This window comes from Vicia villosa, unplaced genomic scaffold (genome assembly GCF_029867415.1).
Source record: "Vicia villosa cultivar HV-30 ecotype Madison, WI unplaced genomic scaffold, Vvil1.0 ctg.000287F_1_1, whole genome shotgun sequence".
NCBI classification, from domain to species: domain Eukaryota; kingdom Viridiplantae; phylum Streptophyta; class Magnoliopsida; order Fabales; family Fabaceae; genus Vicia; species Vicia villosa.
Genome location: NW_026705123.1, coordinates 102,780 through 118,348, shown reverse-complemented (window position 1 = coordinate 118,348; position 15,569 = coordinate 102,780). Strand labels below are relative to the sequence as shown.

At 33.0% G+C, this 15,569-nt stretch overlaps 2 protein-coding genes across 2 annotated transcripts; both read left to right on the top strand.

The window, feature by feature from the left end:
* The first annotated feature begins 2,026 nt into the window (after nucleotides 1-2,026).
* LOC131626432 (UDP-sugar pyrophospharylase-like) lies at nucleotides 2,027-10,243 on the top strand. Its single transcript, XM_058897243.1, has 17 exons — nucleotides 2,027-2,268; nucleotides 2,363-2,467; nucleotides 2,553-2,669; nucleotides 3,018-3,158; nucleotides 3,832-3,922; nucleotides 4,398-4,525; nucleotides 4,605-4,676; nucleotides 4,801-4,865; nucleotides 5,156-5,216; nucleotides 5,323-5,440; nucleotides 6,364-6,488; nucleotides 6,784-6,860; nucleotides 7,170-7,275; nucleotides 7,464-7,523; nucleotides 8,007-8,087; nucleotides 9,210-9,449; nucleotides 9,731-10,243. Exons 1-17 carry the CDS (start codon nucleotides 2,221-2,223, stop codon nucleotides 9,896-9,898), a joined length of 1,803 nt encoding a protein of 600 aa, XP_058753226.1. The 5' UTR covers nucleotides 2,027-2,220; the 3' UTR covers nucleotides 9,899-10,243.
* Nucleotides 10,244-12,061: 1,818 nt separating this feature from the next.
* LOC131626420 (probable calcium-binding protein CML44) lies at nucleotides 12,062-12,702 on the top strand. The gene has a single exon (XM_058897230.1). It carries the CDS (start codon nucleotides 12,147-12,149, stop codon nucleotides 12,624-12,626), a length of 480 nt encoding a protein of 159 aa, XP_058753213.1. The 5' UTR covers nucleotides 12,062-12,146; the 3' UTR covers nucleotides 12,627-12,702.
* The last annotated feature ends 2,867 nt before the right edge of the window (nucleotides 12,703-15,569 follow it).

Here is a 15,569-nt window from a genome sequence, read left to right as displayed (position 1 = left end):
ATCTGATCCATACATCATAACACGACAGTCATTGTTAGTTTTAACTAACTCCCACATAGGATGCAATTCATTACTGTTGAAATCATAACAAGCCTATTGATTATTCTAATCTTTTCACAGTCTTGAATGTCTCCGTCTAAACAACGAATCAAACTCCTCTCAAGATGCTCGAAAGTCTCAATGTTCCAAAGTCAAATCTTCATCGAAGCTTTACTGGCGAATAAAAAATATGAGCATTTCTTTTAATAATGTGAGACATTTTGAAGAAAGATTTAAGAATGAAATGAGAAGATGAGTGGAAAATGGTGGAAAATGAATGAGTTATTTACAAAAAAAAAAACATTACTACATAGGCGCTAAGGGGAATGACGCCTCCTCTTAAAGAAGAAATGCATGCACCAGAGAGAATGACGCCTACTATTAAATACTCAAAGCATGCGCCAAATGCAATGACACATGAGTTAATTTTACAGTGCATATGTTTGAGGGGTGCATATGTCAGAGGGAGTGTAGCATTCTCTTGTAAACAAATTTTTTTGAAATATGATTACTTTGATAAATAATTTGAGAATGTTGGTTATTTAAATATTTTATTTAAAAAAATTGATTATTTGAAAAAAAAATTAAAATAAACAGATTAAAAATCTATTTAAAAATAAATATTAATTAAAAAATTATTGAATTTATGGGTACTTATCAAGTTAATGTTGGTCAACTTTATTTAATTATAAATGTATCAGTCAAATCAAATATTAATTTTGAATTCAATGAAATACTTTTGAATTACTTAATCAAATATTAATATTGAATTCAATGAAATACTTTTGAATTACTTTTGGTTTTTTGTTTTCAAAATTTATTTTATAAATTTATTTTGAAAAAGTGTTTTCGAAAAGAGAATAAGAAAAAAAATTGTTTGGTAATTTAGTTTTATAAAACTGTTTTTAAAATGAAAATAAGAAAACTTGTTTGTTAATCTATTTTTTTTTTAAACAATTTTTGAAATCTATTTTACTATATTCAATTCTAAAAGTAAAAAATAAAAATTCATGATATAGTTTATGAATTATAAATTAATCTAATATACATTTATGAGTAAAAACTATAATAAAATAATTAAAGAGAAAAGGGTGATGCACTGACAGTGTAAAATATTTTTACACTGTCAACCAATCACCACCCATGTATCCAATTAAACCATTTTTTTATTTTAAAAAATTTTAATAAAATAACACATTTATGATTTTCTATTGGATGACAGTGTAAAATTATTTTACAGCACTACCTTTTAACTCATAATTAAATAATGTCATTAATGAGAAATATGATGGTGGGCTTTGATAATTTATTTTCATCGTCTTAGTTTTAAGAATGTTTTCTTAATTTTTCATATAATTCCAACAATGCCATTAATGAAAACTTGCAATTTTCCGTGTGTTTTCAGTTTTGAAAAATGAAAAATTGGAAAGTAAATAGTAGTGCTTGTACGAAATAAATTGAAGAAGAAATATAATAAGAGATTAATAGTTATGTAGTGTAAAAAGTTTTACACTATCATTCCATCACAACCATTCATAATTATTATTTTATATATAATTAAAATAAAAGTCAAACCTATATTAAAATCTAACGGTTACAATTCGCTAACGGTGTAAAATCATTTTACCCCGTTGTTGTATTCCCATTAAATTCATATAAGAATTCACACATATCATTATTTTAGAATAAAATTTTAAATTTATTTTAAATTTAATTTTCTATTTAATTGAGATCATAGAGTGGTAATAATAATGAATAGTTGAAATTATTGTTGTCTGTTATTTTCGCATTTCCTTAACAATAATCATTTTCCTATTTTAAAATAGTTGTTTCAAACAAGTTTTTAGTTTTTAAACTTTTAAAAACTATAATTCAGTTTTTAAAAACTTAATCAGTTCTAACTTATTGCTGTCTTGTTTGCCGGTGCCACGTGCCTGGTACGGGCCCAGTTAACAAACTGAAGGCAAACCTTGTGTTCTGGTGAGATTGAGAATTTGAGATGTATCCAGTTGAACAAAAATTCAAAAGTTGAAACTGCCAGTAAAAATCAGATCGATATAATTACCGGCACATTTCATTTCAACTTTTCTACCTTCTTTCTCTTTCTCTTTCTCTTTCTCTTTTCTTCTCCGTCGTAACCGTCTTCCACTCTCACTCTCTTCACCTTCGATTCCAATTCCCATGGCTTCCTCCCTCGGCGACAATTTTAACCTCCTCTCGCCTCAACAGGTTCCTCTCTTCTCTCTAATAATCTTTTCATATTTCAATTACTGCTTCTGTTTCTGATTCTGATTCTGATTCTGATTATTGTTCTGCGTTTCAGCAAGAGTTGGTGAAGATGCTATTGAACAATGGCCAAGACCACCTGTTTCGCGATTGGCCTGGTCCCGGCGTTGATGACGACGAGAAGAAAGCGTTCTTCGATCAGGTTTGTTTTCAATTTCGCTCCAATAGATAGATCCGCGCATTCTCTATAATATATCAATATCTAAACGACACTGCGTTTTTGTTAGCTTGTTCTACTCGATTCTAGTTACCCTGGTGGTTTGGAAGCTTATATCAATAACGCTAAACGACTCTTGGCTGATTCCAAAGCTGGAAATAATCCTTTCGATGGCTTCACGCCTTCTGTAAGTCACAATGCTACCTTGTTTGTTCCACTTTATTATATTCAACCTTGTGCATTTTAGGTATATTTATGAAGCACGGACAAGAAACACGTCACCGACCCGACACTGACACGTGGAGATCGGTAATAATTTGAAAAAATAATAAATTAAACTTAATCACAGGTGTGACACACCATTTTTCTGAAAAAATAATAAATTAAACTTAATCACAGGTGTGACACACCATTTTTGAGGTGTAGGTGTCGGAGTATTTATATGTGTATGGATACAGATGTTATTGAATTTGAATTTTCAGTATGTGGATGTCCATGGTATAAGATGTAAGAATGTTTATTAATGGTTTTGCAGGTTCCAACTGGTGAGACATTGAAATTTGGTGATGAGAGCTTCAATAAATATGAGGAAGCAGGTGTGCGTGAAGCTCGGAGAGCTGCGTTTGTTCTTGTTGCTGGCGGTCTTGGGGAGCGTCTAGGGTACAATGGGATTAAGGTTTAGTTCTATCATTCTCTGTGATGATGATATCTTGTATATAAAGGCTGTTGTTGTTTTGTCAAAATCAATCAACATCCATTATATGGTGGTTGGTGATCATTGTGAGCTTGTTTATACTAAATTATTGAGGGGGCCAACTTAATTAAATGCTATGTACATCAGAATTTTTTGGTGGATCTAGATTAAATGAAGATTTCAAATGAGGAATCTAATTCCCAAACACATTGACTAATTTGTCATTAAATTATCTGGAGAAGAAGCCACGTGTCTAGACAAGGATGGCAATGCGGTGTACCCTCTCATCTGCTACTATGAGTCTTACTATGTCATTGAGTCTCTATCCTTTTGAATTGGAGGGTTTTATTCTCATATAATCAATTTTTTCAAAAGAAACTTAATAACTTTTGGGGCTCCCCCGTCACAACAAAGCTTTGCTGGTGCTTACAAGGATAGTTTAATATTGATTTTAATGCTGCTTTGATCTGTTTTAATACAAGGAAAGTTCAAACTCTAATACTTAAATATAAGGACTAATGCTTTTTCATAGCTTTAGCTCTAGTTCCCATACCTTTTAAACGATTTTTAATGCTGTGTGTTTGTGTATGGAATATTCCTGCTTGAGAAGGGATTACTTACTAACTCTTAACCATATCTTATGTTCTTCTTTTAGGTTGCTCTTCCAGCCGAAACAACTACAGGAACATGTTTCTTACAACATTACATTGAATCAATATTGGCACTTCAAGAAGCAAGCTCAGAAGGTCAATATAAATTTCCTTTTCAATATAGTCATATTTAACCATCTGATTTTGTTACGCATGTGGTTAAACTAAAGACTTTTAAAAACTTGTGAAGACGGTTTGTTTAAATGATACCAAATTTCTATGACTAAGGGTCCATTTGTTCTGATGGAAGATAACTTTTATGTATGCTTTCCTTTATGGAAAATAACTTGATTTGGAAATAAAAATATATCAGTAGGAAATAGCTCCCTGCAAAACATTTCTGGTGACATTTTTTTCTTCATAAAAAGCATTTTTCGTCCTTGAGCTTTCTTACAAAAATGAATTGTTACAGTTGAGCAAATGCCTTTTTACTTCTATTAAAATGCTTTCCAAAAAGTATTTCCACACCCGAGAAACAAAAACATTTTTAGAGTTTATGCTCCTTCCTCTCTTTCAAACTATTAATATTTTTAAGTATTTTCTAGTAATGGGTGTGTTTTTCAACTTTTAGGTGAAGGCCAGACACAAATTCCCTTTGTTATTATGACCTCTGATGACACCCATGGGCGTACCTTAGAGTTATTAGAATCAAATTCTTACTTTGGCATGCAACCCACACAAGTAACACTCTTAAAGCAGGTAGGTGTGTCTTTTAATGTCAAGGAAAGATCAGTCTAGTTTTAAAATATTTTGTTTATTAAATTTGAACATGATTTAGGAAAAAGTTGCATGCTTAGAAGATAATGATGCCAGGCTTGCATTGGATCCACAAAACAGATACAGAGTTCAGGTATTGCTGGATACATGTATGATTGCGCTATTTTAGCAAAAGAAAGAGAAAGAAACACTATATTAGACTCATATATTGGATTTTCAAACTAAGTGTGTTCTATTAACTGTGCCTCTTTGTGTAGACAAAACCACATGGACATGGTGATGTGCATTCACTTCTTCATTCCAGCGGTATTCTGAAAGTATGGTATGACTCAAACAGTTTATAGATCCTTAAAACCTATTTTTATGTCTTCCATTTCATTTTCTGATAATATAAAGAAATTTGATAGAACTGTTCAATAGATATTTCTAAGTAAGTTAAGAATGATTTGAATATATTTAGGAACAAAAAAAAGAAGCTGTTATGTAACACTACTAATATCAGCTGCTAATTTTATTAATTTACGTGATTGAAATCCAATACTCCAATAAATAAGTAGATCAAATTGCTTTGTATATTGTCGATATGCTTTTATCATAAATTTGATGTGTTAGGTATAATGCTGGATTGAAATGGGTTCTCTTTTTCCAAGATACAAATGGACTTCTGTTCAAGGTATGTTGCTTTAGCATATATCATACTTTCAAGTTTCAACAAATCCTTTCTGATATTCCAGACGGTATATTTTTAGTATTTATTTCGTAGTAATTTGTGGATCCAGGCAATTCCATCAGCACTGGGTGTCAGTTCTACAAAACAGTACCATGTCAATTCTCTAGCTGTACCTCGGAAAGCAAAAGAAGCTATTGGTGGAATTACCAAACTCACCCACTCTGATGGTAAGTTGATTATTTCATCTCTCATAGACAAAGAAAATAGTGCGCATTCTAGAGTCACATATTAATGTGGGACTGAGAATAATAAACTAACTTTTGGTGTATGTTGCAAAGCATAGAACTTTTTTCTTGCCTATAAAGTGGTTTGAAACTAAAATTTTATGAATATGTTATTGTTTGTCATAATAAATTGGGAAATGGTAGACAATGATTCTTCGTGGAAGCAAAATGGTTTTAATGATTAGACACTTCCACTGATATTGATACCGGACAGATCACGTAGTCCGTTGCATTTAAAAAAAAAGGTAAATATTTTAGGTGTTGTGCATTATTAGGCTAAGAATGCACAACACTTAAAGTTTTTACTTTTTTTAAAAAAAAAATTCAGCGGGTTACTTGATCTCCCGACATCATTATCAGTGGATACATTTAATCATTAAAACTATCCGTAACGCATAGGCAACCTTGTCTTGAAACCAAATGTAATACAAAGCTGACGAATGAGTAACTACTTCAACAACTTATAGGCGTAATGTAATACTGAAACAATCTTGATGCTGATCTTCAAATTATTCCCTTGTAATAAACTAATAATCTGTGACAGCTAAACAAGCTATGTAACCTTTTCATCCCCTATTTGTGTGTGCACCACTTTCTTTTCTTATTTGTTGAGGATTGAAATGCTACCAAGTTCAAAGTAGTTGCTAGGATGGGTCCTTTTCTTTGAGAAAGTATTTGGTATGAGATCACAGTTTGAAATCCATGTCACTTGATTGTACTTACATTCATACATGTTTGGAGGTTTTATTCAAATTTATTAAAATTATATAAATAATAATATATCTCCCAACTTCATTATGTCAATGACATTTTTTTATGGATTTTCCTGAAATAATATGTTTAGCACATGATCATTAAAATGCCAGGGAGGTCTATGGTGATAAACGTGGAGTACAATCAGCTAGATCCGCTTCTGAGAGCAAGTGGATACCCTGATGGCGATGTCAACAGTGAGACTGGCTACTCCCCATTTCCTGGAAATATAAACCAAGTAATTGTTTTTCATACTTATCTCAGTTTTATGGTCCTTTCTACCAGCTGTGGCATTTGCCTTCTGAATTATCTATTGTTGGGCAGATTTGGTAGTATGCTTATCTGATTTAATATCATGTCATGTGGTGTGAGCTCTTTGTTCATGATGCATTATGTTTGGAAATTAGTATACTAAAAACATCAGGCTTTGATTGCCTATGTTTAATTGTGATAATTTTCATCCTTACATATTTGAACTGCATCATGATTATACCATGATTGCATAAGTAACAATATCTTACTTTTTCTGCCAGTTGATTTTAGAACTTGGTCCTTACATTGAGGAACTTGCAAAAACAGGAGGTGCCATACAGGAGTTCGTTAACCCAAAGTAATTCTTCTTTCGAATACTCGCTATACTATATTATTACTTCATTGCTTCAGTGTAACATGCTTCAATTTTCAATGATTACAGTCTATGCTTTGTTGTTGCATCAGACTTTGTTTTACCATTTTTCTTTCTCGTCTTTCTTTTTCTAAATTGATGGTCAATGTTATTCTTTTGAGTATGAGCTATTCCAATAAGTTTGTACTTGAACTAGCATTATTTTATGAGAAAGTTTTCATGAACAACTTGAAGAAAAATCTACACTGACTTAATCTTCTCCCACTATTGTTTTTTTCTCTCCTGATACTGCAGGTATAAAGATGCCAGCAAGACTTCATTTAAATCCTCAACTCGACTTGAATGTATGATGCAGGACTATCCAAAAACATTGCCCCCATCCTCTAGGGTTGGGTTCACGGTAAATTATCTATTTGAGAGAAGTGCATAAACTTTAGCAAATCAAAGCTTATTATCACATTTGACTTTGCCATCGTTTGAGGTTATATTTTCAGTTAAAGATGGAGTTAGTCCATTGTGTGATGTCACTTTTTGGATGTTTGGTTGTTATGCTTGGTGCTACCTGACTGGTCCTATGTGATTGTGTAGGTAATGGAAACATGGTTTGCTTATGCACCTGTGAAGAATAATGCTGAGGATGCTGCTAAGGTACTGCTTAAATTCTAATGCAAAAGTTCATACATGTAAAAATAATAGAATGTTAAAAGAAATAGTGGGAGTGCTTGATTTCCTAGAATTGAAATATATTGGAAAGGTCTTGCCACAAGTTTGTGATAATGGAAATTTGGGTTCAAATTGAAACTTTAATTGTATAAAAGGTTTTGAGTAATGGTATCTTACCTCCAACTTAGTTTTTATTTCATTTTCATTGTTTTAATCATAAAATTCTAATTTTCCCCCTTATCTTCAAAGTTTTATAAAAGAAATATTGAAAACAACTTTTAATTGCTTTCAGTATTTTTCGTAGAGAAACTTGAAAATAGGAAATACACTAAAAAAGTGAAATTTTTGTAACTAATGAGTAAAACAACAAATGAAATCAGATAATGGAAACAAAAACCAAATAAGCCCTTAACTTGCTAAAAGGTTTTCAAGATGGATAATTTCATCTACCGTTTTTTTAATCTGAAGGTGCCAAAAGGAAATCCATACCATAGTGCTACTTCCGGAGAAATGGCCATCTATCGAGCAAATAGCCTTATTCTCAAAAAGGTAATTTAGTGGTTTTACTCTTATATCATGCAAGTCTTATGACACACGAGTGTTAATTTTATTGCTTTAAATGTTTTATATTCTTTCCATATAAATTAGTTTTGTAGATATTATTTATTTATTTTTAGGCAATGTGAAAATATTTGTGATGGAATTTCAATATATGTTGTATGTGCTTCGAGACCATCATCCTAACTGTTAAGAGTCCCATATCGGACAATATATGGCCTGAACATGTCCTTATAAGTGGGGGCAATCCTCACCCTATAAGCCGGTTTTGTAGGGTTGAGTTAGGCCCAACCACACTTCTTAACACTAACATACAGAGATAGAGAGAGATGTCAGCCATAAGATCTAAGTTGAGTGGGTGAAATGTAGGAATAAAACCTACAATGTTGCATAGAGCAGCCAGCTTGATGCATGGTAAAAGCTTAAAAAGAAATTCAATTGAAGGCCACAAAGATGAGTCTGATACGTTGAATGAGTGGTCATACAAGACGAGATAGGAATAAAAATAGAATTATTGGGGAGAAATTTGACACAGCCCCATTGTAGAGAAAATGCTATAATCTCGAATTAGGTGATTTGACCATGTATGGAGAAGACCTATAGAAACACCAGTAGTGAGAATAGAGTTGAAGAAGAATAGACAAAGGAAAGTTAAATTATAGATCAAACCATATGAGAGATTTAGAGAAGGGTGAGAGATTTAGAGAAGGGTAAATGGGTAGCACCACCTAATACATGACAGGAACATACAAAGATGATTGATTCTCGTTAAGGCTTGCCTGATTACTGTCTCTGTAGAGTTTAATACTGATTAGAATATTATAGAGATTATGAAAGTTGTAGAAGATTGTTTACTTGTCAAACAGTCGAGCTCCAATATACCTAGTACCAACAAATGGGTCTGCAATAGTTAATATTTAGAATGAAATACGATTGAATGTTATTTCAAGAATCTTCGTTGATTCCAGATTGTTATTGTGATCCTGCACAGTGTATCGATCCCATTCTCAAATGTCTTTGTGCTTTTTTCGTGATTACCTTGATGCCAATTGCTATTACCATGATTGACATTTCAGATTATTACAAATTCTCTACTTTTTTTTCTCCTTCCAGGCTGGTTTCCAAGTAGCAGATCCAGTATTACAGGTTATCAATGGTCAAGAGGTTGAAGTTTGGCCCCGTATCACATGGAAGCCAAAATGGGGTCTGACTTTTTCTTCAGTCAAAAGCAAAGTCAGTGGAAAATGCTCCATTTCTCAGAGGTCTACACTAGCGATCAAGGGTCGAAAGATTTTCATTGAAAATCTTTCTGTAGATGGAGCTCTTATTGTAGAAGCTGTTGATGATGCAGAGGTATGCCAATACAATTCATCGGTATTTTTTCATGTTGAGTGTTTTGTTGCATTTGCACATTAACTGCTTAGTAGGAGTAATTACAACTTAATGCATGACAGCACAGTAGTGTTAGCTTTATTTCCTTCACAAAAAAATCACTTTCAGAAATTACCTCACCACTATCACTTCAAAAAGTAATTGAAGCTTGAAACTTATACTCTTGACTTGAATGCACATGCTTGTGTTTGATTGAATGTTGTTAAATTAATATGGGGGATTTTCTTATACAAATTATATAGGTTAACGTGAGTGGTTCAGTTCAGAACAATGGGTGGACTCTTCAACCAGTCGACTACAAAGATTCCTCAGAACCTGAGGTATTGAGAATCAGGGGTTTTAAATTTAACAAAGTTGAACAGGTGGAAGCGAAATACTCTGAGCCAGGCAAATTTCATTTCAAGGCTTGAAGTTGCATTTGTGCAAAGAATATAGAGTTCTCTTGCTTCATTATCTATTCTTTATTCTCGTGTAATGTGATGCTATAAAATGGGTTTGGGAATGCCTTTTGTTTTTAGTAATAAAAGCATGTTCTAAGTAGTGAGTGACATTAAAGTTTTGTTTTCACATAAGTGCACCCTCCCTCCTAAGTTTCTGAATGGAGTAACTGTGTTATTATTCTGTTCATAGGATTAACTCCTCTTTGATTAGGGAAAATTTTGTTGTATCCATAGTGTGCAAGGTAAGTATAAACGATCTTGAGACTTTATACATTTATGTGAAAGCGATGAGCATTATAAATTTAATACTAGAAATCAATTTTAAAGATTTCAAATTCTAGCTTCAGTCTGGCAAATTGAGTGCACAAAGGGAAGAAGGTACCAAGGAACACGCAATAGTGAGAGCAGAGAGGCTTGTCCCAAAAGCAACTTTGTAAGAGTTTGAAAAAGAAATGCTAAACGTGAAAAACAGAAGAAGAAAGACTTCAAAACAAATTCTACAAAGATGAGTTGATAATTTGAATTTGGATGAAATGAAAAGTTTGATGAATACGAGGAATCTTCTACAAGACCTTGACACGTGCTCCCTACGATAATAAAGGTCACAAAAGTAGACACGACACACGCACCAAACACGCATTTGAATCCACTTTGTAGTTTATTCCCACAAATGATGACAAAACCTTCAAGTTGCAATTGCAACGAAAAGGATCTTTGTGAAATTCCAATAGTATGCCCTGTAGTTGTAGAGAAAGTACAACGCATTTGTGGATCTCGTTTGATTCCAATTACTAACAAACAAAACTTATTTAGGTTTAAGAAAATAAACTATTTCAATTAAAAAAAACATTTGCAGCCTACAAATAAAGATACTTAAATATAGGGTTAAATAAGTTTTTGGTCCTTATAAATATTGTAGTTTTTATTTTTAGTCCTCTCTACCTTTAGGCAACAGTTTTTTAAAAAAAAACTGTTGTCAAAACCATCTAAAACCGTTGTGAAAATCCGAGAAACTAAAAATGAAACTGCGATATTTACATAGACCAAAAATTTATTTAACCCCTTAAATATAATTAGAAGACCAATAGTTCTCCTTAAAGTCTTTAATAAATTGCACAACATTTTTTTCCTTATTTTTTGTACGACTTTCAGTTTCGATGTGCTAATATTCAATGTGCTAATTTTAAAACACCATTTTATTTTTGTACCAAATAACCATTGCGAAACTTCTTGCAAATTGCATCGTTGTACGACAAATTCTTGCACATATCATCAAGGATTCAAGGTCATTCAACAAATTTTTCTTCATGATTAGACAAAATTATAAAACTCACTTTTTATTTATGTTTATTATTTCTAAATGAGATTTCTTTCAAATTACCCTTACTTTTTCATATCATTAAATACAAAGTTAATTATATAAAAATAATAGTACATATTTTACAAAGATATCGCTAAAACACTTTTTATAATAATGGTAAAATTTGCATGAGATTTTATAATAAAAAATAAAAATAAAAATTTCATATTACATATTACATAATTTCTTGTATTAATTAATCCGTATGAAAAATATGAGTGATAATAAGATAGATCAAAATGAGTTTCGCGAAACTTAAATTTAATCCGTAAAAAATTTTACAGAGATTAAGTCTAATCAATAATTTATCATATACTTAATTTTAGGTCTTAATCTAACTTTTTCAAAAATCTAACTTGTTTTGTTAAGCTATTTAACAATATATTTCTTATAAATAAGTTATGTGATACATGTTTAAATAGACTAACGAGTTAAAAAATCAATAAAATTTTACTTTTTTTTTAATATTAACACAAAAGTCTAGAATATTAACCTATGTAAAATATCACAATTTAATTCTAACTTTAATTGAAGTTTGATAATCACTTTGTTGGTTTCACATTCCATATATATATATAATATATATTTGGTTTATATATAAATTAGATATATTAATTATTTAATAAATCTAAAAAGTAAAACACGTCACATGACAGATGGAATATTGAATATGAAATTACTTATATGTTTCCTTTTTATTAAAAAAAAGTCAGAAATTTAAAAAGTCTAACAATGTCATTGCAATTTGCAAGTGTGTCTATATATATAATCTTGTTGTGCTTGGATGACAAATTGTAACAATAGGGACCAAACTATAAAACACTTCTATCATAAATTCATAACATACACTTTTACTACATGTTGTTTGGGAATATGTCTGTTCTATCTACCACAGACTTGCATCGTATTTTTGAGAAGCTAGACACAAATAGCGACGGTTTTCTGAGCCTTGAAGAAATGAACTCTTTGCTGCAAAATATAGGAAACAACAATTCTCAATTCACCTTACATGAACTTGAATCTCTGGTACAAAAGAAGAGCTTAGACTTCAATGAATTCTTGTTCTTTTACAACTCGATATCGAAACCGAACAATGATGAGGATGATGATGATGAGTTGTTGGAGAAGGATCTTGCAACAACTTTCAAAGTGTTTGATTTGGATGGTGATGGATTCATCACAAGCCAAGAACTTGAGTGTGTGTTGAAGAAACTTGGATTTTTGGATGAAACAAGTGGCAAAGATTGTAGAAGCATGATTCAGTTTTATGATACTAATTTGGATGGTAGGCTTGATTTTCAGGAATTCAAGAACATGATGTTGCTTACAACTGCATGATTAATTAATCAAGTTTTTAAATTTTTTTTTGTGTGAATTTGTTATTAGTGTTAATTAATTTTATTGATTTAGGTCATCATTATTGTGAAAGTACTATATGCAAGTAGATGTTGTACGTTTTTGACAATCAATATTCAGTGCATATGAAAGTCAAAGATTTACTACTGTTAAATTAAAGAAATAAAATTCAAAATTGATCAAAAAAATAAATAATATTCAATTTTCGTGACGGAATTTACATTAAATACCAACTAAATAAATTTTAGCTGTTAATTCCGTTTTGCATCTCAAAATTACTTGCAATATGAAAACGATAATATCCCAAACATCTAGTAGCATGTCTAATTTTATCTTATATAAGAAAATGTAATTTATACCTATCTATCTAAATTTTTTTATTTTTATAATCAAAGAAAATATAATAAAAAAAGCATAAGAGGTGCTAACCCATGATTACAAAAGAGAGAAGCCTAAACCACTCCCAAAAGCAAGGAAAAAACTCCCAACCACACCCACCTACAAGTGCGAAGGATCTCTTACTAAACGGCACTCGATGGAGAATAGGCAATGGAGCTAAGGTAAGTATCATGGGAGATAGGTGGATTCCAACGCTTCCAGGTTTCTGCATACCTGAATCGTCGGTCAGCCCCCAAGTTCCTGATTCGGTGAGTTCACTAATTGACACTGATATATCTTGCTGGAAAATTGATACAATTAAGGAGCTTTTCAATCCTGAGGTGACAAAGCATATCTGCAGCATTCCTTTATCTTCAACCTTGTCTGATGATAAGCTTCTGTGGCACCACGCACCGGATGGGGAGTATTCAGTCAAATCAGCATACCGATGGCTCAGTGCTATGCAAAGTCAATCCGGTCCCAGCTCATCCTCAACGAATAGGCAGGTCTTGTGGAAGCACCTGTGGAAATTAAAGGTTAGCCCTAGGGTTCGCAATTTCGTTTGGCGCCTGATCAAGGATATCCTGCCAACTAAGAGCAATCTCCGAAAAAAAAAGTATTATCAATGATGGGATCTGCCCGTTATGTGAATCTGAGCCAGAAAATAGTCTTCATCTTTTTCTCAGGTGCGATTTTGTGAGACGGGTCTGCTTTTCTAGTCCCTTAGGCCTTCGCCTACCTACTGCCGGTGACATTGAAGACTGGTTGTTTAGTTTGGTATCTTCGAAAGACATTAGTACTGCCCAAATTGCTGTTGTGTGTTTCTGGAAGATTTGGAATATGAGGAATAATGTGGTTTTCAAGGGTGTCAAACCCATGGTCCCAGCTGCGGCCCAAGAGATATGGCATGCTGTTATGGAAGAGGTTAAGACCGAATTTGATACGACTGAAGATGGGCAGCAGGAGTGGTCCAAACTTAAAACTGGCTGGCTGGTACAGACAGATGCAGGATGCTTTGACAATGATATGGTTTCGTTAAGTTGCGTAATCAAAGATCCCACGTCTAATATTTTTCTGGCGGCCACAAAACGCATGGAGAGTGTGGTGAATCCAACTACAGCGGAGGCATTGGCAATCCAGTGGGGTATTCAAACCGCGAAAGAGATTGGCATCCACGACTTCACCCTTCAGTCGGACGCCCTCACTGTTGTAGATTGCATTAATGGTTCTGGCTACATAGCTAATATAGAACCTATTTCCCTGGACTGCAGAAACTTAATTTCTAATTCTTGTAATATTTCCATAATGTTTATTAGGAGGGAATTCAACACTGATGCTCATAATTTGGTTCAATTGGGCAAGTGTTTAGGATCTAGATGTTGGACTGGCTGCATTCCAAGCATCAATGCTGACCCTTGTAATTTGTTTGTTTCCTCTGATTAATGAAACAGGGTCTTTTCATTAAAAAAAAAACAAGAGAAATAACTAGACGGATTCGCACACCAATCCACCCATTAAATGGATTCTCTAGAATTATAAGAACATAAGAACCATTCCCACGCTACTACTTTCATCATCCCAAGCGCATCAAAATTATGCAACAAGACATTACTAAAAGTAATCTCATTTCTATAATTCCAAACCCCCCAACAAAACGCTAGCCCAAAGCCATCTACTAGTCATCTTAAATTTAACTCTACAAATAGACTCCAAAGAGCAAAGACGGTTAAAAAGATTACCCGAAAAACTTGCTCCATCAATCCGAAGCCAGTCACAAAACTTTTTCCACCAAAGACAAGACACCGGACACAAGACGAAGAGATGCTCCACATTTTCCTCCTCCAAACCACAAAGCGGACACAACAAAAGTAACGGATCCACCAAAATATTCCGTTTTGCCAGATTGTCCTTCGAAGGAATTCTATTTAACAATAGTCTCCCACCAAAAATTAAAACCTTACTAGCAACTTTTGTTTGCCAAAGACCATCTAATGCCTTCAAAAGAGAGACATCAAAAGTAGAACTCCTACCGTTCCCTTCCAAAACCATAAGATAAGCATTCTTCACCGAAAAACCCGATGAGTTCCTCCACCAAATGAAAGTATCATCTACACCAACTTTTGGTTCATTAACACCTAAAAAAGATATAAGAGACTCAACACTTTCGTCTTTCGCTTCCCCTTCAAAAGATTCAATAAAATTGATGCGCCAAGCCCACGATCCAGAAATCCAAAAACCATTATCACTCACTTTTGAACAAAAGGGATCAGCGAAGCTAAAAAGAGTCGAAAAACGATCACAAAGAGGGATACCACCCAACCACCTATCAAGCCAAAAATCAATAGTATCTCCATTACCAAGTTTGCAAAGAATAGAAGGAGCAAACCAATTCTCCAACGGGCCTTCTCCTCCCGAACCGACCAAGCAAATATCCTTCCACCAAAGTGAGACTTTGTTTCTTTTATGATTCACCGAATTGGAGAGCATAGTCCTTGTTATGTCACCATACCTGCAAGAAAGAAGGTTAGTCCATAAAAGATTGTTTTC

What these genes read in the sequence shown, in the direction of transcription:
- LOC131626432 (XM_058897243.1), top strand. Translation starts at nt 2,221, where the DNA reads ATGGCTTCCTCCCTCGGCGACAATTTTAACCTCCTCTCGCCTCAACAG. An exon ending in ACCTCCTCTCGCCTCAACAG is followed by an intron (nt 2,269 to 2,362) that starts GTTCCTCTCTTC and finishes TCTGCGTTTCAG; the next exon opens with CAAGAGTTGGTGAAGATGCT. An exon ending in CAAACTCACCCACTCTGATG is followed by an intron (nt 5,441 to 6,363) that starts GTAAGTTGATTA and finishes TTAAAATGCCAG; the next exon opens with GGAGGTCTATGGTGATAAAC.
- LOC131626420 (XM_058897230.1), top strand. Translation starts at nt 12,147, where the DNA reads ATGTTGTTTGGGAATATGTCTGTTCTATCTACCACAGACTTGCATCGT.